The following is a 24991-nucleotide window of genomic DNA, read 5'->3' as shown; positions in this document are numbered from 1 at the left end:
GTTGTGCGGAAGAGGGTGGATGTGCTGGAAATGAGATGTTTGAGGACAATATATGGTGTGAGGTGGTTTGATTGAGTCAGTAATAATAGGGTAAGAGAGATGTGTGGTAATAAAAAGAGTGTGGTTGAGAGAGCAGAAGAGGGTGTTTTGAAATGGTTTGGTTACATGGAGAGAATGAGTGAGGAAAGATTGACCAAGAGGATATATGTGTCGGAGGTGGGGGGAATGAGAAGTGGGAGACCAAATTGGAGGTGGAACGATGGAGTGAAAAAGATTTTGAGTGATCGGGGCCTGAACATGCAGGAGGGTGAAAGGCTTGCAAGGAATAGAGTGAATTGAAATGATGTGGTATACTGGGGTCGAAGTGCTATCATGGGATTGAACCAGGGCATGTGAAGTGTCTGGGGTAAACCATGGAAAGTTCTGTGGGGCCTGGATGTGGAAAGGGAGCTGTGGTTTCGGTGCATTATTACATGACAGCTAGAGACTGAATGTGAACAAAAGTGGCCTTTGTTGTCTTTTCCTAGCTCTACCTTGTGCACATTTGGGGGTGAGGGGGTGGTTATTTTCATGTGTGGCTAGGTGGCGATGGGAATGAATAAAGGCAGACAGTATGAAGTATGTGCATGTGTATATATGTATATGTATGTATATATATATATATATATATATATATATATACGTTGAGATGTACAGGTATATATATTTGTGTGTGTGGATGTGTATGTGGGTGGGTTGGGCCATTGTTTTGTCTGTTTCCTTGCGCTACCTCGCTAATGTGGTAGACCGACAAAGTAAAATAAATATATATATATATATATATTTATTTTTTATTTTATTTTTTATTATTCTTTGTCGCTGTCTCCCGCGTTTGCGAGGTAGCGCAAGGAAACAGACGAAAGAAATGGCCCAACCCCCCCATACACATGTATATACATACGTCCACACACGCAAATATACATACCTACACAGCTTTCCATGGTTTACCCCAGACACTTCACATGCCCCGATTCAATCCACTGACAGCACGTCAACCCCGGTATACCACATCGCTCCAATTCACTCTATTCCTTGCCCTCCTTTCACCCTCCTGCATGTTCAGGCCCCGATCACACAAAATCTTTTTCACTCCATCTTTCCACCTCCAATTTGGTCTCCCTCTTCTCCTCGTTCCCTCCACCTCCGACACATATATCCTCTTGGTCAATCTTTCCTCACTCATTCTCTCCATGTGCCCAAACCACTTCAAAACACCCTCTTCTGCTCTCTCAACCATGCTCTTTTTATTTCCACACATCTCTCTTACCCTTACGTTACTCACTCGATCAAACCACCTCACACCACACATTGTCCTCAAACATCTCATTTCCAGCACATCCATCCTCCTGCGCACAACTCTATCCATAGCCCACGCCTCGCAACCATACAACATTGTCGGAACCACTATTCCCTCAAACATACCCATTTTTGCTTTCCGAGATAATGTCCTCGACTTTCACACATTCTTCAAGGCCCCCAGAATTTTCGCCCCCTCCCCCACCCTATGATCCACTTCCGCTTCCATGGTTCCATCCGCTGCCAGATCCACTCCCAGATATCTAAAACACTTCACTTCCTCCAGTTTTTCTCCATTCAAACTCACCTCCCAATTGACTTGACCCTCAACCCTACTGTACCTAATAACCTTGCTCTTATTCACATTTACTCTTAACTTTCTTCTTCCACACACTTTACCAAACTCAGTCACCAGCTTCTGCAGTTTCTCACATGAATCAGCCACCAGCGCTGTATCATCAGCGAACAACAACTGACTCACTTCCCAAGCTCTCTCATCCCCAACAGACTTCATACTTGCCCCTCTTTCCAAAACTCTTGCATTTACCTCCCTAACAACCCCATCCATAAACAAATTAAACAGCCATGGAGACATCACACACCCCTGCCGCAAACCTACATTCAGTGAGAACCAATCACTTTCCTCTCTTCCTACATGTACACATGCCTTACATCCTCGATAAAAACTTTTCACTGCTTCTAACAACTTTCCTCCCACACCATATATTCTTAATACCTTCCACAGAGCATATATATATATATATATATATATATATATATATATATATATATATATATATATATATATATATATATATATATTTTCTTTTTTTTTTTTTGCTTTGTCGCTGTCTCCAGCGTTTGCGAGGTAGCGCAAGGAAACAGACGAAAGAAATGGCCCAACCCACCCCCATACACATGTATATACATACGTCCACACATGCAAATATACATACCTACACAGGTATCCATGGTTTACCCCAGACGCTTCACATGCCTTGATTCAATCCACTGCCAGCACGTCAACCCCGGTATACCACATCGCTCCAAATCACTCTATTCCTTGCCCTCCTTTCACCCTCCTGCATGTTCAGGCCCCGATCACACAAAATCTTTTTCACTCCATCTTTCCACCTCCAATTTGGTCTCCCTCTTCTCCTCGTTCCCTCCACCTCCGACACATATATTCTCTTGGTCAATCTTTCCTCACTCATTCTCTCCATGTGCCTGAAACATTTCAAAACACCCTCTTCTGCTCTCTCAACCACGCTCTCTTTATTTCCACACATCTCTCTTACCCTTACGTTACTCACTCGATCAAACCACCTCACACCACATATTGTCCTCAAACATCTCATTTCCAGCACATCCATCCTCCTGCGCACAACTCTATCCATAGCCCACGCCTCGCAACCATACAACATTGTTGGAACCACTATTCCTTCAAACATACCCATTTTTGCTTTGCGAGATAATGTTCTCGACTTCCACACATTCTTCAAGGCTCCCAGAATTTTCGCCCCCTCCCCCACCCTATGATCCACTTCTGCTTCCATGGTTCCATCCGCTGCCAGATCCACTCCCAGATATCTAAAACACTTCACTTTCTCCAGTTTTTCTCCATTCAAACTCACCTCCCAATTGACTTGACCCTCAACCCTACTGTACCTAATAACCTTGCTCTTATTCACATTTACTCTTAACTTTCTTCTTTCACACACTTTACCAAACTCAGTCACCAGCTTCTGCAGTTTCTCACATGAATCAGCCACCAGCGCTGTATCATCAGCGAACAACAACTGACTCACTTCCCAAGCTCTCTCATCCCCAACAGACTTCATACTTGCCCCTCTTTCCAAAACTCTTGCATTCACCTCCCTAACAACGCCATCCATAAACAAATTAAACAACCATGGAGACATCACACACCCCTGCCGCAAACCTACATTCACTGAGAACCAATCACTTTCCTCTCTTCCTACACGTACACATGCCTTACATCCTCGATAAAAACTTTTCACTGCTTCTAACAACTTTCCTCCCACACCATATATTCTTAATACCTTCCACAGAGCATCTCTATCAACTCTATCATATGCCTTCTCCAGATCCATAAATGCTACATACAAATCCATATATATATATATATATATATATATATATATATTTTTTTTTTTTTTTTTTTTTTTTTTTTTTTATACTTTGTCGCTGTCTCCCGCGTTTGCGAGGTAGCGCAAGGAAACAGACGAAAGAAATGGCCCAACCCCCCCCCATACACATGTACATACACACGTCCACACACGCAAATATACATACCTACACCGCTTTCCATGGTTTACCCCAGACGCTTCACATGCCTTGGTTCAATCCACTGACAGCACGTCAACCCCTGTATACCACATCGCTCCAATTCACTCTATTCCTTGCCCTCCTTTCACCCTCCTGCATGTTCAGGCCCCGATCACACAAAATCTTTTTCACTCCATCTTTCCACCTCCAATTTGGTCTCCCTCTTCTCCTCGTTCCCTCCACCTCCGACACATATATCCTCTTGGTCAATCTTTCCTCACTCATTCTCTCCATGTGCCCAAACCATTTCAAAACACCCTCTTCTGCTCTCTCAACCACGCTCTTTTTATTTCCACACATCTCTCTTACCCTTACGTTACTTACTCGATCAAACCACCTCACACCACACATTGTCCTCAAACATCTCATTTCCAGCACATCCATCCTCCTGCGCACAACTCTATCCATAGCCCACGCCTCGCAACCATACAGCATTGTTGGAACCACTATTCCTTCAAACATACCCATTTTTGCTTTCCGAGATAATGTTCTCGACTTCCACACATTTTTCAAGGCTCCCAAAATTTTCGCCCCCTCCCCCACCCTATGATCCACTTCCGCTTCCATGGTTCCATCCGCTGACAGATCCACTCCCAGATATCTAAAACACTTCACTTCCTCCAGTTTTTCTCCATTCAAACTCACCTCCCAATTGACTTGACCCTCAACCCTACTGTACCTAATAACCTTGCTCTTATTCACATTTACTCTTAACTTTCTTCTTCCACACACTTTACCAAACTCAGTCACCAGCTTCTGCAGTTTCTCACATGAATCAGCCACCAGCGCTGTATCATCAGCGAACAACAACTGACTCACTTCCCAAGCTCTCTCATCCCCCACAGACTTCATACTTGCCCCTCTTTCCAGGACTCTTGCATTTACCTCCCTAACAACCCCATCCATAAACAAATTAAACAACCATGGAGACATCACACACCCCTGCCGCAAACCTACATTCACTGAGAACCAATCACTTTCCTCTCTTCCTACACGTACACATGCCTTACATCCTCGATAAAAACTTTTCACTGCTTCTAACAACTTGCCTCCCACACCATATATTCTTAATACCTTCCACAGAGCATCTCTATCAACTCTATCATATGCCTTCTCCAGATCCATAAATGCTACATACAAATCCATTTGCTTTTCTAAGTATTTCTCACATACATTCTTCAAAGCAAACACCTGATCCACACATCCTCTACCACTTCTGAAACCGCACTGCTCTTCCCCAATCTGATGCTCTGTACATGCCTTCACCCTCTCAATCAATACCCTCCCATATAATTTACCAGGAATACTCAACAAACTTATACCTCTGTAATTTGAGCACTCACTCTTATCCCCTTTGCCTTTGTACAATGGCACTATGCACGCATTCCGCCAATCCTCAGGCACCTCACCATGAGTCATACATACATTAAATAACCTTACCAACCAGTCAACAATACAGTCACCCCCTTTTTTAATAAATTCCACTGCAATACCATCCAATCCTGCTGCCTTGCCGGCTTTCATCTTCCGCAAAGCTTTTACTACCTCTTCTCTGTTTACCAAATCATTTTCCCTAACCCTCTCACTTTGCACACCACCTCGACCAAAACACCCTATATCTGCCACTCTGTCATCAGACACATATATATATATATATATATGTCATCAGACACATATATATATATATATATATATATATATATATATATATATATATATATATATATATATAATATATATATATAATATATATATATGTATATATATATATTTATGGAAATGGAAATGGATTTGTATGTAGCATTTATGGATCTGGAGAAGGCATATGATAGAGTTGATAGAGATGCTCTGTGGAAGGTATTAAGAATATATGGTGTGGGAGGAAAGTTGTTAGAAGCAGTGAAAAGTTTTTATCGAGGATGTAAGGCATGTGTACGTGTAGGAAGAGAGGAAAGTGATTGGTTCTCAGTGAATGTAGGTTTGCGGCAGGGGTGTGTGATGTCTCCATGGTTGTTTAATTTGTTTATGGATGGGGTTGTTAGGGAGGTAAATGCAAGAGTTTTGGAAAGAGGGGCAAGTATGAAGTCTGTTGGGGATGAGAGAGCTTGGGAAGTGAGTCAGTTGTTGTTCGCTGATGATACAGCGCTGGTGGCGGATTCATGTGAGAAACTGCAGAAGCTGGTGACGGAGTTTGGTAAAGTGTGTGGAAGAAGAAAGTTAAGAGTAAATGTCAATAAGAGCAAGGTTATTAGGTACAGTAGGGTTGAGGGTCAAGTCAATTGGGAGGTGAGTTTGAATGGTGAGAGGCTGGAGGAAGTGAAGTGTTTTAGATATCTGGGAGTGGATCTGTCAGCGGATGGAACCATGGAAGCGGAAGTGGATCATAGGGTGGGGGAGGGGGCGAAAATTTTGGGAGCCTTGAAAAATGTGTGGAAGTCGAGAACATTATCCCGGAAAGCAAAAATGGGTATGTTTGAAGGAATAGTAGTTCCAACAATGTTGTATGGTTGCGAGGCGTGGGCTATGGATAGAGTTGTGCGTAGGAGGATGGATGTGCTGGAAATGAGATGTTTGAGGACAATGTGTGGTGTGAGGTGGTTTGATCGAGTAAGTAACGTAAGGGTAAGAGAGATGTGTGGAAATAAAAAGAGCGTGGTTGAGAGAGCAGAAGAGGGTGTTTTGAAGTGGTTTGGGCACATGGAGAGAATGAGTGAGGAAAGATTGACCAAGAGGATATATGTGTCGGAGGTGGAGGGAACGAGGAGAAGAGGGAGACCAAATTGGAGGTGGAAAGATGGAGTGAAAAGGATTTTGTGTGATCGGGGCCTGAACATGCAGGAGGGTGAAAGGAGGGCAAGGAATAGAGTGAATTGGAGCGATGTGGTATACAGGGGTTGACGTGCTGTCAGTGGATTGAATCAAGGCATGTGAAGCGTCTGGGGTAAACCATGGAAAGCTGTGTAGGTATGAATATTTGCGTGTGTGGACGTGTGTATGTACATGTGTATGGGGGGGGGGGTTGGGCCATTTCTTTCGTCTGTTTCCTTGCGCTACCTCGCAAACGCGGGAGACAGCGACAAAGTATAAAAAAAAAAAAAAAAAAAAAATATGTATATTATTATTTATTATTATACTTTGTCGCTGTCTCCCGCGTTTGCGAGGTAGCGCAAGGAAACAGACGAAAGAAATGGCCCAACCCCCCCCATACACATGTATATACATACGTCCACACACGCAAATATACATACCTACACAGCTTTCCATGGTTTACCCCAGACGCTTCACATGCCTTGATTCAATCCACTGACAGCACGTCAACCCCGGTATACCACATCGCTCCAATTCACTCTATTCCTTGCCCTCCTTTCACCCTCCTGCATGTTCAGGCCCCGATCACACAAAATCTTTTTCACTCCATCTTTCCACCTCCAATTTGGTCTCCCTCTTCTCCTCGTTCCCTCCACCTCCGACACATATATCCTCTTGGTCAATCTTTCCTCTCTCATTCTCTCCATGTACCCAAACCACTTCAAAACACCCTCTTCTGCTCTCTCAACCACGCTCTTTTTATTTCCACACCTCTCTCTTACCCTTGCGTTACTTACTCGATCAAACCACCTCACACCACATATTGTCCTCAAACATCTCATTTCCAGCACATCCATCCTCCTGCGCACAACTCTATCCATAGCCCACGCCTCGCAACCATACAACATTGTTGGAACCACTATTCCTTCAAACATACCCATTTTTGCTTTGCGAGATAATGTTCTCGACTTCCACACATTCTTCAAGGCTCCCAGAATTTTCGCCCCCGCCCCCACCCTATGCTCCACTTCTGCTTCCATGGTTCCATCCACTGCTAGATCCACTCCCAGATATCTAAAACACTTCACTTCCTCCAGTTTTTCTCCATTCAAACTCACCTCCCAATTGACTTGACCCTCAACCCTACTGTACCTAATAACCTTGCTCTTATTCACATTTACTCTTAACTTTCTTCTTTCACACACTTTACCAAACTCAGTCACCAGCTTCTGCAGTTTCTCACATGAATCAGCCACCAGCGCTGTATCATCAGCGAACAACAACTGACTCACTTCCCAAGCTCTCTCATCCCCAACAGACTTCATACTTGCCCCTCATTCCAAAACTCTTGCATTCACCTCCCTAACAACCCCATCCATAAACAAATTAAACAACCATGGAGACATCACACACCCCTGCCGCAAACCTACATTCACTGAGAACCAATCACTTTCCTCTCTTCCTATCTTGTGGAGGCTAAGGTGAAGATTTGTATCGGTTTTCAGAAAAGAAGAGTGAATGTTGGGGTGAAGAGGGTGGTGAGAGTAAGTGAGCTTGGGAAGGAGACCTGTGTGAGGAAGTACCAGGAGAGACTGAGTACAGAATGGAAAAAGGTGAGAACAATGGAAGTAAGGGGAGTGGGGGAGGAATGGGATGTATTTAGGGAATCAATGATGGATTGCGCAAAAGATGCTTGTGGCATGAGAAGAGTGGGAGGTGGGTTGATTAGAAAGGGTAGTGAGTGGTGGGATAAAGAAGTAAGAGTATTAGTGAAAAAGAAGAGAGAGGCATTTGGACGATTTTTGCAGGGAAAAAATGCAATTGAGTGGGAGATGTATAAAAGAAAGAGACAGGAGGTCAAGAGAAAGGTGCAAGAGGTGAAAAAAAGGGCAAATGAGAGTTGGGGTGAGAGAGTATCATTAAATTTTAGGGAGAATAAAAAGATGTTCTGGAAGGAGGTAAATAAAGTGCGTAAGACAAGGGAGCAAATGGGAACTTCAGTGAAGGGCGCAAATGGGGAGGTGATAACAAGTAGTGGTGATGTGAGAAGGAGATGGAGTGAGTATTTTGAAGGTTTGTTGAATGTGTTTGATGATAGAGTGGCAGATATAGGGGGTTTTGGTCGAGGTGGTGTGCAAAGTGAGAGGGTTAGGGAAAATGATTTGGTAAACAGAGAAGAGGTAGTGAAAGCTTTGCGGAAGATGAAAGCCGGCAAGGCAGCAGGTTTGGATGGTATTGCAGTGGAATTTATTAAAAAAGGGGGTGACTGTATTGTTGACTGGTTGGTAAGGTTATTTAATGTATGTATGACTCATGGTGAGGTGCCTGAGAATTGGCGGAATGCGTGCATAGTGCCATTGTACAAAGGCAAAGGGGATAAGAGTGAGTGCTCAAATTACAGAGGTATAAGTTTGTTGAGTATTCCTGGCAAATTATATGGGAGGGTATTGATTGAGAGGGTGAAGGCATGTACAAAGCATCAGATTGGGGAAGAGCAGTGTGGTTTCAGAAGTGGTAGAGGATGTGTGGATCAGGTGTTTGCTTTGAAGAATGTATGTGAGAAATACTTAGAAAAGCAAATGGATTTGTATGTAGCATTTATGGATCTGGAGAAGGCATATGATAGAGTTGATAGAGATGCTCTGTGGAAGGTATTAAGAATATATGGTGTGGGAGGAAAGTTGTTAGAAGCAGTGAAAAGTTTTTATCGAGGATGTAAGGCATGTGTACGTGTAGGAAAAGAGGAAATATATATATATATATATATATTTATTTTTTTTTCTATTATACTTTGTCGCTGTCTCCCGCGTTTGCGAGGTAGCGCAAGGAAACAGACGAAAGAAATGGCCCAACCCCCCCCATACACATGTATATACATACGTCCACACACGCAAATATACATACCTACACAGCTTTCCATGGCTTACCCCAGACGCTTCACATGCCTTGATTCAGTCCACTGACAGCACGTCAACCCCGGTATACCACATCGCTCCAATTCTCTCTATTCCTTGCCCTCCTTTCACCCTCCTGCATGTTCAGGCCCCGATCACACAAAATCTTTTTCACTCCATCTTTCCACCTCCAATTTGGTCTCCCTCTTCTCCTTGTTCCCTCCACCTCCGACACATATATCCTCTTGGTCAATCTTTCCTCACTCATCCTCTCCATGTGCCCAAACCACTTCAAAACACCCTCTTCTGCTCTCTCAACCACACTCTTTTTATTTCCACACATCTCTCTTACCCTTACGTTACTCACTCGATCAAACCACCTCACACCACACATTGTCCTCAAACATCTCATTTCCAGCACATCCATCCTCCTGCGCACAACTCTATCCATAGCCCACGCCTCGCAACCATACAACATTGTTGGAACCACTATTCCTTCAAACATACCCATTTTTGCTTTCCGAGATAATGTTCTCGACTTCCACACATTCTTCAAGGCCCCCAGAATTTTCGCCCCCTCCCCCACCCTATGATCCACTTCCGCTTCCATGGTTCCATCCGCTGCCAGATCCACTCCCAGATATCTAAAACACTTCACTTCCTCCAGTTTTTCTCCATTCAAACTCACCTCCCAATTGACTTGACCCTCAACCCTACTGTACCTAATAACCTTGCTCTTATTCACATTTACTCTTAACTTTCTTCTTCCACACACTTTACCAAACTCAGTCACCAGCTTCTGCAGTTTCTCACATGAATCATCCACCAGCGCTGTATCATCAGCGAACAACAACTGACTCACTTCCCAAGCTCTCTCTTCCCCAACAGACTTCATACTTGCCCCTCTTTCCAAAACTCTTGCATTTACCTCCCTAACAACCCCATTCATAAACAAATTAAACAACCATGGAGACATCACACACCCCTGCCGCAAACCTACATTCACTGAGAACCAATCACTTTCCTCTCTTCCTACACGTACACATGCCTTACATCCTCGATAAAAACTTTTCACTGCTATTAACAACTTTCCTCCCACACCATATATTCTTAATACCTTCCACAGAGCATCTCTATCAACTCTATCATATGCCTTCTCCAGATCCATAAATGCTACATACAAATCCATTTGCTTTTCTAAGTATTTCTCACATACATTCTTCAAAGCAAACACCTGATCCACACATCCTCTACCACTTCTGAAACCACACTGCTCTTCCCCAATCTGATGCTCTGTACATGCTTTTACCCTCTCAATCAATACCCTCCCATATAATTTACCAGGAATACTCAACAAACTTATACCTCTGTAATTTGAGCACTCACTCTTATCCCCTTTGCCTTTGTACAATGGCACTATGCACGCATTCCGCCAATCCTCAGGCACCTCACCATGAGTCATACATACATTAAATAACCTTACCAACCAGTCAACAATGCAAGAGGTGAAAAAAAGGGCAAATGAGAGTTGGGGTGAGAGAGTATTAAGAAATTTTAGGGAGAATAAAAAGATGTTCTGGAAGTAGGTAAATAAAGTGCGTAAGACAAGGGAGCAAATGGGAACTTCAGTGAAGGGCGCAAATGGGGAGGTGATAAGTAGTGGTGATGTGAGAAGGAGATGGAGTGAGTATTTTGAAGGTTTGTTGAATATGTTTGATGATAGAGTGGCAGATATAGGGTGTTTTGGTCGAGGTGGTGTGCAAAGTGAGAGGGTTAGGGAAAATGATTTGGTAAACAGAGAAGAGGTAGTGAAAGCTTTGTGGAAGATGAAAGCCGGCAAGGCAGCAGGTTTGGATGGTATTGCAGTGGAATTTATTAAAATATATATATATATATATATATATATATATATATATATATATATATATATATATATATGTATATATTTTTTTTTTTTCACACTATTCGCCATTTCCCGCGTTTGCGAGGTAGCGTTAAGAACACAGGACAGGGACTTAGAGGGAAAATCCCCACCTGGCCCCCTTCTCTGTTCCCTCTTTTGGAAAATTAAAAAAAAAAAACGAGAGGGGAGGATTTCCAGCCACCCGCTCCCTCCCCTTTTAGTCGCCTTCTACAACACGCAGGGAATACGTGGGAAGTATTCTTTCTCCCCTATCCCCAGGGATAATATATATATATATTTTTTTATTATACTTTGTTGCCGTCTCCCGCGTTTGCGAGGTAGCGCAAGGAAACAGACGAAAGAAATGGCCCAACCCCCCCCATACACATGTATATACATACGTCCACACACGCAAATATACATACCTACACAGCTTTCCATGGTTTACCCCAGACGCTTCACATGCCTTGATTCAATCCACTGACAGCACGTCAACCCCGGTATACCACATCGCTCCAATTCACTCTATTCCTTGCCCTCCTTTCACCCTCCTGCATGTTCAGGCCCCGATCACACAAAATCTTTTTCACTCCATCTTTCCACCTCCAATTTGGTCTCCCTCTTCTCCTCGTTCCCTCCACCTCCGACACATATATCCTCTTGGTCAATCTTTCCTCACTCATTCTCTCCATGTGCCCAAACCACTTCAAAACACCCTCTTCTGCTCTCTCAACCACGCTCTTTTTATTTCCACACATCTCTCTTACCCTTACGTTACTCACTCAATCAAACCACCTCACACCACACATTGTCCTCAAACATCTCATTTCCAGCACATCCATCCTCCTGCGCACAACTCTATCCATAGCCCACGCCTCGCAACCATACAACATTGTTGGAACCACTATTCCTTCAAACATACCCATTTTTGCTTTCCGAGATAATGTTCTCAACTTCCACACATTCTTCAAGGCTCCCAGAATTTTCGCCCCCTCCCCCACCCTATGATCCACTTCCGCTTCCATGGTTCCATCCGCTGCCAGATCCACTCCCAGATATCTAAAACACTTTACTTCCTCCAGTTTTTCTCCATTCAAACTTACCTCCCAGTTGACTTGACCCTGAACCCTACTGTACCTACTGTACCTACTGTACCTACTGTACCTACTGTACTGCTCTTATTCACATTTACTCTTAACTTTCTTCTTTCACACACTTTACCAAACTCAGTCACCAGCTTCTGCAGTTTCTCACATGAATCATCCACCAGCGCTGTATCATCAGCGAACAACAACTGACTCACTTCCCAAGCTCTCTCATCCCCAACAGACTTCATACTTGCCCCTCTTTCCAGGACTCTTGCATTCACCTCCCTAACAACCCCATCCATAAACAAATTAGACAACCATGGAGGCATCACACACCCCTGCCGCAAACCTACATTCACTGAGAACCAATCACTTTCCTCTCTTCCTACAGGTACACATGCCTTACATCCTCGATAAAAACTTTTCACTGCTTCTAACAACTTCCCCCCCACACCATATATTCTTAATACCTTCCACAGAGCATCTCTATCATCTCTATCATATGCCTTCTCCTGATCCATAAATGCTACATACAAATCCATTTGCTTTTCTAAGTATTTCTCATATACATTCTTCAAAGCAAACACCTGATCCACACTGCTCTTCCCCAGTCTGATGCTCTGTACATGCCTTCACCCTCTCAATCAATACCCTTCCATATAATTTACCATATATATATATATATATATGTATATATATATATATATATATATATATATATATATATATATATATATATATATATATATATATATATATATGTATATATATGTGTGGAAGTCGAGAACATTATCTCGGAAAGCAAAAATGGGTATGCTTGAAGGAATAGTGGTTCCAACAATGTTGTATGGTTGCGAGGCATGGGCTATGGATAGAGTTGTGCGCAGGAGGATGGATGTGCTGGAAATGAGATGTTTGAGGACAATGTGTGGTGTGAGGTGGTTTGATCGAGTGAGTAACGTAAGGGTAAGAGAGATGTGTGGAAATAAAAAGAGCGTGGTTGAGAGAGCAGAAGAGGGTGTTTTGAAGTGGTTTGGGCACATGGAGAGAATGAGTGAGGAAAGATTGACCAAGAGGATATATGTGTCGGAGGTGGAGGGAACGAGGAGAAGAGGGAGACCAAATTGGAGGTGGAAAGATGGAGTGAAAAAGATTTTGTGTGATCGGGGCCTGAACATGCAGGAGGGTGAAAGGAGGGCAAGGAATAGAGTGAATTGGAGTGATGTGGTATACCGGGGTTGATGTGCTGTCAGTGGATTGAATCAAGGCATGTGAAGCGTCTGGGGTAAAACATGGAAAGCTGTGTAGGTATATATATTTGCGTGTGTGGACGTTTGTATATACATGTGTATGGGGGGGGGGGTTGGGCCATTTCTTTCGTCTGTTTCCTTGCGCTACCTCGCAAACGCGGGAGACAGCGACAAAGTATAAAAAAAAAGAAAAAAAAAAAAAATTCATTGGAGATGTTTAATGCATGAGGATGGAGGTGTGTAAGGAAACATTGTAAGAATCACTTTGGGTGCCTAGTGAAAAGTTATTGAATAGCTAGAATTTAGTTTTAAGGCAGAATTCTTTCAAAATTTAAGTGTTGTAAAAGAAATTTTGTGCTCTTTAGCAAGTATGGTAGATTATTTTTTCTTTTGCTAATTATACAAATTATGCTTATATTTTCAAATGAATGTTATAGAAAGCCAGGTAAGCAGTACATGTTCTTGTGAGACTCATTAGTTACAGTTTTTTCTAAAGCATTATCCACTTCTTGATTCACCAAACACTTTGCAACTTTGCTTAGAGGGTTTATTCCTCCATAAATTTATTGTTAATTTTACTCCATTTCTCTTTATACTTTGGAACAGTTTCTGTTTTCATCCAGTAATGACGCACTTGATCACTTTTCCATGCTTACATACACAGTTTTTACACATAAATGCAACAACAGCTGCACCTCCACTCTTTGCCATCTTACTCGCCACTTCATGTCTAGCCCCTGCTTTCTCATTCTTTAAGAGTCTTCCATTTATTATTCATTTGAAGAAATGATGTTTCTGAAGATAGCTCACTTTTCTCAGGGAGATGTAGCTGAAATGCATTACATTATAAATGGTGAAGACCAGGGGGCATTTACCAAAAAGCTGCCCTATAAAGAGGCAGAACTGTATGCTGTTGTTGACGTTTACGGTACAACAAAACAAGTGAGAATAGTCCAGCTGTATGGAGGAGGTATGCAAACAAGAGATTGAAATATGGTGAAACATGTCTAATTTTGCATTTTGTGAGATATGCAGATATGTTTATTCCTCATTTTAGGGTATCACACTTTAATAAAGGATTAACTTTCAGTTAAATCCCTGAAGGGTGCTTGTCGGGACATCATTCTCAAGCATATCGCTCAGCATGGAGTGAGTGCTCTACCCCTTCCACGAACACTTAAGGATTACCTCCTCTTCGAGAGCTGAAATGCTGTTTGATGACAAACTAGGTATAAGATTAGTACTGATTTTTTTAATGTAAAATAAAATAAGATGTAAACCTTCCCAGTTTTTGTGAATGCCTCTTTAGGGTAAATGTGGCAATCTGTCTTCATTTAAGCAGTTTCTTACATATACAGTATAAGCTCAGCTTTGGCAATGTTCTCCTAAGAAAAGTCATTCTTATTTCTTGTTCATTTCAATAACCAACAGCAGTAAACACTTAGAGTAATCCTTAATGTTCAGATTATTTGAGTTTGACAGATGCCACTGTAAAGCAGTTGTCAGCATGTATTTTGTACCTTTCATGATATGAAAGGTACAAACCAGTTTATGTAAATGGTACCTAATTTTAGGCAGGGTAACTATGAAATGTCAAGTGCAAGTTCATGGAAAAAAGCTGCAAGGTAACCAGATTACTTGTGGAATGAAGGGAAGTGTGAGATGCATCTTGAAGGTAAGTCAGAAGAGAAGAATCTAGGCTTTTGATTAAATATGGATGGTATGAAAGGATGTTTGATTACCGGCATTGAAGCTGTGGATTTATAGTTACAAAAATTTTGCTTGGAAATACAAGTAAGCATAGTCATTGTTAATGCACTTTTCTGTTATGAAGAAAGAAAGGCTGAAGAAACATTTTGGAGAAAATTTGAAAGAAAAGTTTCTGAGTTAAGCCCAGTGGAGATTATTTTAAAGGAATTGTGATGTAATTTTCATGAAACATTGAAGGAGGATATGATGGCTAAGGATGAGGTTCCAAGAGAATATGGCATTGTTGAAGGATACTTAGAATGTTTTTATTTGTAGGTCTGTTTTTTGCTGATGCCTGCTCCCATTACAAGGGTGTATTTACATGTGATGTATGTATAGAGAGAATATGGTACAAAAGATTGTTTTTTTTTAATTTATTCTGATAAAGAAATATCTGAGCGGTCTCACAGTCAAGGTAATATCATAATTTGTCAACAAAGCACAAATCTTTACCTTAATCTGTAACATGGGTTTCATGCCCAACTATGATTTTTGTGTCAGAATAGAAAGTTTCATGTACTAGTTAGTAAAGTGTTACTTTGCTGGTATGAGCCTTGCCACCATTGGTGAAGATATTTCCTTTTAACAGGAATATGCACTTACAGAATTGCTGCAATGGCAAAGAATCTTCAATAAGTCCTTAACAGAAACTTGACACACCTCTAGACTTTGCTTTGGTACCCAGCCCCAATTCTATGACAGCCAAGCCTCTTTTATAACTGTGAAGAGAATATGCTTATATGGTGAAGTACTTTTTGTCAACGGGAATGTTAACATATGGAATGAATTGCCAGTTAGAGTACTATAGATATGTTTAAGAATAGACTTGACTTCAAGTCTACAACTTACATTATTTGTGCCTCCATAGTCACAATAACAATTTGCAGTTTATTTCTTTTGAATTATCTGTATGCCTTTTAACTTCTATCACACTAATCTGTGAGTTTCCAACAGCGTCAAAAGGACTCAGTGGTCTGTTGCTGTTTGATGAAATCTTTTGTAGTCTTCTGAATTGATATTGTGGTTCAATAATATAGATATTGAAATGTATCAATAGAATGAGGTTTGAAATTTGAGAGAGATTTTTTAAAGTGTGCATTGGCATGAAGCATGATTTAGAAGCCTTATCTTAATCCCAGGCATCTCAGGAAATGAAAGCTAGTCACAAGGACCCATTATGTTACATAAGATTTTTGAGGAACACTTTATTGTGTGTTTTTTAGGGATATGTTTTCTACCCACAAAAAAATAATTACAAATTAGAGAGCAAGAGATCATAAGGTAAGCTTAAGAAAAGTGCAGTCACTGACTTGACCAAAGACTCCAAAGAATTGATTTCTAACATACACTTTCTCAAGCTCATTAATCATAATTTTTGTTACAGGCAACATTGTATAACATATTAGAACAAAAATTGATTATTGAAAATGATGGAATTGGCTTTAGTTAAACTACCACTCTCACACAGGATGCATTCCTTTTCATTGCTCCACTTTCACCTGTGCTTGATCAAAAATGGCAGTGGAAAGTAAAAAAAAGACTTGCAAGAAACCAAAATAGACTAAAATCTTGGACATTTTGGCAGAATTAAGTGTTTGTAGAAATATGTACAGTGCCCCAGATGAAGAAACACCAGAAAAGAATAGAATATTAAACAATTGATAATACTGTAGATCTACCATGGGTGGATGGTAAAGTTTTACATTTCTCTTAGGTACAATTTTTTAAATTATGCTGTAATTTAGGTCTGCCAATTATCACCAGAGACTGACAATACTTTTGGTCTGTTTGTGTAGTTACACAGACATCTTTGATGCATTCTTTTTTTCAGACAAGTCATTACTTCAGTTATCCTTATTAGCAGAAAAAATTGTGGAAGATGTGTGGCTAATGGTTGTCTCTTGTGAAAAAAACAAAAGCCAATGTTTTATCAAAGCAGCTAAAGTTTTCATTAGTCTGCTATTAGCATCGTTTTCAGATAGTAATCCTTATCTTTGATGAGCAGCCAAATAGGGTATAATTGGTGTACATAGGGTGTTCAGTTTTGTAAATGGAAATGGTGAAGAGCTTGTGGATTTGTGCTGAAAAAGGACTGGTGATTTGGAATACCTGGTTTGAAAAGAGAAATGTACATAAGTATACTTATGTAAGTAGGAGAGATGGCCAGAGGGCATTATTGGATTACGTGTTAATTGCTAGGTGTGTAAAAGAAAGACTTTTGGATGTTAATGTGCTGGGAGGGGCAGCTCGAGGGATATCTGTTCACTACCTTCTGGAGGTAAAGGTGAAGATTTGTAGAGGTTTTCAGAAGAGAGATGTTGGGGAGAAGAGAGTGGCTAGAGTAAGTGAGGTTGGAAAGGAGACTTGTGTCAGGAAGTACCAGGAGAGATTGAGTGCAGAATGGCACAAGTCGGGAGCAAATGACGTAAGGGGAGTGTGGGAGGAATGGAATATATTTGGGAAGCAGTGATGGCTTACGCAAAAGATGCATGTGGCATGAGAAAGGTGGGAGGTGGGCAGATTAGAAAGGGTGGTGAGTGGTGGGATGAAGAAGTAAGATTGTTAGTGAAAGAGAAAAGAGAGGCGTTTGGACGATACATGCAGGGAAGTAGTGCAAATGACTGGGAAATGTATATAAGGATGTGGCAGGAAGTCAAGAGAAAGGTGCAAGAGTTGAAAAAGAGAGCAAATGAGAGTTGGGGTGAGATAGTATCATTAGATTTTAGGGAAAATAAAAAGATGTTTTCAAAGGAGTTAAATAAAGTGGGTAAGACAAGAGAACAAATGGGAACATTGGTGAAGGGGGCAAATGGGGAGGTAATAACAAGTAGTAATGAAGTGAGAAGGAGATGGAGTGAGCATTTTGAAGGTTTGTTGAATATGTTTGATGATAGAGTGGCAGATATAGGGTGTTTTGGTCGTGGTGGTGTGCAAAATAAGAGGGTAAGGGAGAATGGTTTGGTAAATAGAGAAAGGTAGTGAAAGCTTTGCGGAAGATGGAAGCTGGCAGGGCAGCGGGATTGGATGGTATTGCTGTGGAATTTATTAAAAAAATGGGGTGATTGTGTTGTTGATTGGTTGGTAAGGATATTCAGTGTATTCATGGATCATGGTGAAGTGCCAGAGGATTGGCAGAATGCATGCATAGTGCCATTGTACAAAGGCAAAGGGGATAAAGGTGAGTGTTCAAATTACAGAGGCATAAGTTTGTTGAGTATTCCTGGGAAATTAGATGTAAGGGTATTGATTGAGAAGGTAAAGGCATGTACAGAGCATCAGATTGGGGAAGAGCAGTGTGGTTTCAGAAGTGGTAGAGGATGTGTGGATCAGGTGTTTGCTTTGAAGAATGTATTTGTGAAATACTTACAAAAACAGATTTATTTGTATGTAGCATTTATGGATATGGAGAAGGCGTATGATAGGGTTGATTGAGATGCTCTGTGGAAGGTTTTAAGAGTATATGGTTTGGGAGGTAAGTTGCTAGAAGCTGTGAAAAGTTTTTACCAAGGATGTAAGGAATGTGTACAAATAGGAAGAGAGGAAAGTGATTGGTTCCCAGTGAATGTTGGTTTGTGGCAAGGGTGCGTGATGTCTCCATGGTTGTTTAATTTGTATATGGATGGGGTGATTAGGGAGGTGAATGCAAGAGGTTTAGAGAGAGGAGCAAGTATGTAGTCTGTTGTGGATGAGAGAGCTTGGGAAGTGAGTCAGTTGTTGTTCGCTGATGATACAGCACTGGTGCCAGATTCAGGTGAGAAACTGCAGAAGTTGGTGACTGAGTTTGGTAGAGTATGTGAAAGAAGAAAGTTGATAGTAAATGTAAATAAGAGCAAGGTTATTAGGTACAGTAGGGTTAGGGGACAAGTCAATTGGGAGGTAAGTTTGAATTTGAATGGAGAAAAACTGGAGGAAGTGAAGTGTTTTAGATATTTGGGAGTGGACTTTGCAGAGGATGGAGCCATGGAAGCGGAAGTGAGTCACAGGGTAGGGAAGGGGGCAAAGGTTCTGGGAGCATTGAAGAATGTGTGGAAGGCGAGAACGTTATCTCAGAGAGCAAAAATGAGTATTTTTGAAGGAATAGTCGTTCTAACAATGTTGTATGGTTGCAAGGCATAGGCTATAGTTAGGGTTGTGCGGAGGAGGGTGGATGTGTTAGAAGTGAGATGTTTGAGGACAATATGTGGTGTAAGGTGGTTTGATCAAGTTAGTAATGAAATGGTAAGAGAGATGTATGGTAATAAAAAGAGTGTGGATGAGAGAGCGGAAGAGGGTGTTTTGAAATGGTTTGGACACACGCAGAGAATGAGTGAGGAAAGATTGACAAAGAGTATATATGTGTTAAATGTGGAGGGGAGAAGAAGTGGGAGATCAAATTAGAGATGGAAGGATGTAGTGAAAAAGATTTTGAGTGATAGGCACCTGAACATTCAGGAGGGTGAAAGGCAGTAAAAGAATAGAGTGAATTGGAACAACCTGGTATAGTGGGTCAACATGCTGTCACTGGATTGAACGTGGGCATGTGAAGCGTCTTCAGTAAACCATGAAAAAGTCTGTTGGGCCTGGATGTGGGAAGTGGGTTGTTGTTTCGATGCATTACACATGACAGCTAGAGACTGAGTGTGAATGAATGTGGCCTTTTTGCCTTTTCCTGGAGGGATGGGATACTATTTCACGTGTGGCGGGGTTGCGATAGGAATGGATGAAGGCAGCAAGTATGAATATGTAGATGTGTGTGTATGTATATGTTAGGAAAAGACAAAAAGGCCACATTCGGTCACTCTCAGTCTCTAGCTGTCGTGTAATGCATCGAAACCACAGCTCCCTTTCCATATCCAGGCCCCACAGACCTTTTCATGGTTTACCCAAGACGCTTCACATGCCCTGGTTCAATCCATTGACAGCACGTCGATCCCAATATATCACATCGTTCCAATTCACTCTGATCCTTGCACTCCTTTCACCCTCCTGTATGTTCAGGCCCTGATCGCTCAAAATGTTTTTTACTCCATCCTTCCACCTCCAATTTGGTCTCCCGCTTCTCCCTCTTCCCTCCACCTCTGACATATTTATCCTATTTTTCAATCTTTCCTCACCCATTCTCTCAATGTGTCCAGACCATTTCAAAACACCCCCTTTTTATTACCACATATCCCTATTACCCTTTCATTACTTACTTGCTCAAACCACCACCACACCATATATTGTCCTCAAACATTTCATTTCGAATACATCCACCCTCCTCCACACAACCCTATCTATAGCCCATGCCTTGCAACCTTAGCATTGTTGGAACCACTATTCCTTCAAATATACCCATTTTTGCTCTCCGAGATAATGTTGTCACCTTCCACACATTTTTCAACTCTCCCAGAACCTTTGCCCCCTCCTCCACCTTGTGACTCACTTCTGCTTCCATGGTTTCATCCGCTGCTAAGTCCGCTCCAAGATCTCTAAAACACTTCACTTCCTCCAGTTATTTTTCCATTCAAACTTTACTCCCATTTAACTTGCCCCTCAACCCTGCTGAACCTAATAACCTTTCTCTTATTCACATTTACTCTTAACTTTCTCCTTTTACACATTTTACCAAACTCAGCCACCAACCTCTGCAGTTTCTCACCCGAATCAGCCACCAGCACTGTATCATTAGCAAACAACTACTGACTCACTTCCCAAGCCCTCTCATCCTCAACAGACTGCATACTTGCTCCTCTCTCTAGAATGACAAGTGAGAAGCCCTCATGCCTCTGTACCTTGTTATTAGACTGTCAGTCATATTACCTTTTATCTTGTTCTTAGGTTCCGAAGATTCCTGTTTTTTCAGAAATTAGGGAAGATAAACTGAGGGTTTTTCTGTTCCATTTGCACGATTGATTTGCTTGTTGAAAGTAAGTTCTACTCTCTTCAACTGAGCAGCATGAACTTCAAGTTCTGCCACGTGATAGTAAGGTCAGGCAACAAGATTAGTTTCTGTGGACTTGATATTTTAATGGCTAACTACTGCTGTTAGGTAATATGGTATGGATTGCAGGCTGTGATGCAGTATCCTAGGCTTGCTCAGTCCTTGATAAGAACATTTTCCAATCACAACCATTTTTCTGTTTTTTTCTTTCATTTCATTTACTTCACTAGCTGCCCTGCCAGCAAGAATTTTTAACTTATCCCATGTCTCATGTACTTTGTCGTACCAAGAATTCATTCAGTCTTTGAGTGAACTCCTTTCAAGTAGCCTATCCACATATTTTTAATTTCACGGCAACATTCTTTTCTTTACCCCTGTACTCTGTCAGGATTAACCTCTTTACTCTGTACTGCATGATAGACAGAGCATAGATTTCTCTATTTAGTGAAAAAACATTTATCAGTTAGCATATTCTGCTGTATTAGTAGAACTTCTTACAAATATCTTGGTTATATTTTACTTCATATTCGTAGATTTATCTATTTGTGCTTCTCTTATGTATGTATGATAAGTATTTTCCAAGGACTGAGCAGAAAGTATTTTTTATCATAGTTGAATCATTTGAAAGTAAAACACTTCAAGCTTTTACTGTCTGTGTATTGGGTAAGCTGATAGGAGTATTTGACCTGTTTGCTTAATGCTCTCCAGGCTAATTAATGTCAGCCCAGGGACATTGACAACAGAGGAGATGCAAATCAACAGTGGCTGTGAATATTGGGTTACATCCGCTGTACTTAAAACATCTGGTGTACTGTGGCTGTACCTCTTCACCTTCAATTCCAGTGGATGTACTTTTATTGTGACTTGGATATTGAATTATAAGATAATTAACCATGCATTCAGGGACGAATTATTGTAAATTTAATTGTTGCACAAACAAAAAATATGTATTTGACTAAATAGTATTATTATTATTATTATTATTATTATTATTATTATTATTACTATTATTATTATTATTATTATTATTATTATTATTATTATTATTATTACTATTAGTAGTAGTAGTAGTTGCAGTAGTAGTAGTAGTAATATGTATGTATTATTATTATGTAACTCTAGGATCCCTTCTATGGGTCTCCTTTAGCTTTGACCTCACTTCAAATGGGGGCAGGGTAAGGTGGGCTCCTTTGGTGCAAGAATGTTTTTAATGGCATTGTATTGTTTCCCATCTGCTGATGGTGATACAGCCTCCCAACTGTGTTTAACTTCTCTCTCATGGTCCAACCTCATGCAGGTAGAGTCCACTGACACCACAACTTCAGACAAGAAAAGAGATACTACTTATCCAAAAATTCATCAACTCCGCCCTTAACTGAAGTTCATCTGTCTGGTTATCCACCCTTTCACATAAAGCAAATATAACAAATCTGCAAACCACACAAAAAAAAGCTCTTAGAAAAATCACTGCCTGCCAAGCAACCATAAACATTTAACCCACTGACAGGAAAACAAAAACACATGATACAGTCTTACCTCAACATGTCTGGCAGCCATTTCTTTGCAGCAGTATTAGATATCTACTCAAATCACCATTGCATTACACTTCTGCAACAATCTCACACAAACACACCATTGACAAAATGCATATGCACTGTAAAGACTTGGTAAGTACTAAAAACCACCCTCCCACCTCAATCTTAACTCTTAAACTGTGCAATTCACCAGAGGTGACCTTCCTTAGTGAAAAAGAAATGTGGAAAATACATATAACATCCATAAGTAAATACAAAAATAGCAGTAGAGTTTTGGTTGGACTACATTGAGATAGGGAGGCAGCTAGTATACAGTGACTGTTTTCTTCCATGCATTATTTCTTAAATTTTTACACTTAAACACAAAACATTTAATCCTTGTCCAATGCTTGGGATAATTTCCTGGAAACAGTGTGTTGGGCAGTACCTTGTTGCGCAGATTTATTACCTTGTGATCTGAGCGGAAACAGGGGAATGCGGCCATAGAACAAAATACATAGAAAAATATTTTTAGATGTTTTTCATAATTGAAAATTCAGAACGTTTTCTGTACATATATATGAACTAGACAGACACTAAAGAACGAAAATATCAATGTAAAGTACTTGTAGATACTGTATTTTTATACTAAAATAAACAGTGAAAGTAAAGTAATTTACATGTTTTATTGTATTCACCATTTAATGCTGATGCATTTGTGGCATTGATGATTATGAAGAGGAGTTTCAAGGGTGAAGAGTTTACAGATTCAGGCCTAGGTATCATCAGCAAATATTATCTTGAGGGATTTCTTTACATCACTACCATTTAGAGAGTTTATATTTCAATGCCCTCCTGTAGTAGAGGGTACACAGAAATATGGCATTAGAAATAAAGGGATTGCCTGGATAGGCAACAACTCACTTGACAATTCTACTAGGGAGACTTTGAAAATAGTTAGGGAGATAGACAGTGGCGTATCAAGAATTTCAAGGCCAAAGAATACATTGAAGGCATCAGACGCTGGTATGTTGTTCTGGTGCCTCAAGGCCAGATTATTCTTGTTTGCCCCTTAAGTATGAAACCATATCTAATATACAAACATATATACATCTAAGTGAAAACATACCTCCCATTTTGAGCATGATATTTCTTATTATTGCATAATGTCAGTACTATCCAGAAGAGTGTAAGGTAAAATGTAAATTCTGATGTAATCCATGATCAAGAATATGTTCATCAGAGTGAGCAGCTGAAACTTGAATGTTGCTGTCATTACAGTAAAGATGTATGTATTTTTGATGAAGTCAAAAATACAACAAAATGAATTAAGACTTGTTAGTAATATCAGAAAAACTGCTAATGTTTTCAAGGAATATGGTGAAAGTCATGCAAGATTTAGATGAATGCAAAAAGGAAAATTACAGATTAGAATTAGACTTAGCTTCAGAGATACTGGAACTTATTCCCAGTTGGAGAACTTGTTTTTAGGAGATTTTCTGTTTTGATGAAATAATTGCAAGTACACTGTACAGTACTTTTACAGATTCACAAAGCCACTTGTTTCTTGTAATGCTACAACAGTATTATGTTAGCTTAAAAATGCTTTTGTTTTTAGAATACTTTTCTCTAAGAAAAAGCATGGGATTTCAAGTATCAACTGAAAACAGGAGAAAAGTAGAGATATATCAACCTCATTCCATTTGCTCAGCATGGGGTAGATATGACAATGTTCTGAAATGGGATATTTTTTCTGTATAATCATAATCAGTAGCATGTGTTGACATTTGTAATCATTATCTGCTACATATACTCTGGAGAAATGTCAGTGCATGGGGATAAATACTAGGGTACATCAGACCCTTGAGAATTTGTGAGTTTATCGTGATCTAATAGGCTGGATGGAAATTCAAGCCACCAAGATTAGAAAATGCATTGATAACTTGTTGGCTTTTTTGGACGATTTCAAATGAAGTTGGCTTCTTGTGGGTATCACATTTATTTTCCTTCCAATAAATGTATTAAGTCTTACATTCATGAATTGATATTGATGATTTATTGACAGGTCGATTGGATGTTGTTTCCAATAATACAATATGATGGGTTGATAAAACTGACACAATGCCACAATGCATGTTATACATCCACGTGCCACTGTAAGAGTGCTGTGTTAATAACACTAAGACACAATAGGATTAT

General features: G+C 40.5%; 1 protein-coding gene across 3 annotated transcripts in view; it reads left to right on the top strand.

Annotated features, from left to right (window-relative positions):
• Window positions 1-23467, top strand: part of LOC139758989 (neuralized-like protein 2) — a 54835-nt gene extending 31368 nt beyond the window's left edge. The window contains exons 5-7 of one of the 3 annotated variants that reach the window (XM_071680885.1): window positions 14447-14597; window positions 14718-14856; window positions 22576-23467. In XM_071680885.1, the coding sequence (XP_071536986.1) occupies window positions 14447-14597; window positions 14718-14833 (267 nt within the window). In that variant the 3' untranslated portion in view covers window positions 14834-14856; window positions 22576-23467. Of the gene's footprint in view, window positions 1-14446; window positions 14598-14717 lie in introns of all 3 variants that reach the window. The other 2 variants (XM_071680879.1, XM_071680871.1) reach the window with 2 other exon arrangements.
• Window positions 23468-24991: the final 1524 nt, after the last annotated feature.

The sequence above is a fragment of the Panulirus ornatus genome, chromosome 2 (assembly GCF_036320965.1).
Source record: "Panulirus ornatus isolate Po-2019 chromosome 2, ASM3632096v1, whole genome shotgun sequence".
Taxonomy (NCBI): Eukaryota; Metazoa; Arthropoda; class Malacostraca; order Decapoda; family Palinuridae; genus Panulirus; species Panulirus ornatus.
This window is presented reverse-complemented; position numbering and strand designations above follow the sequence as displayed.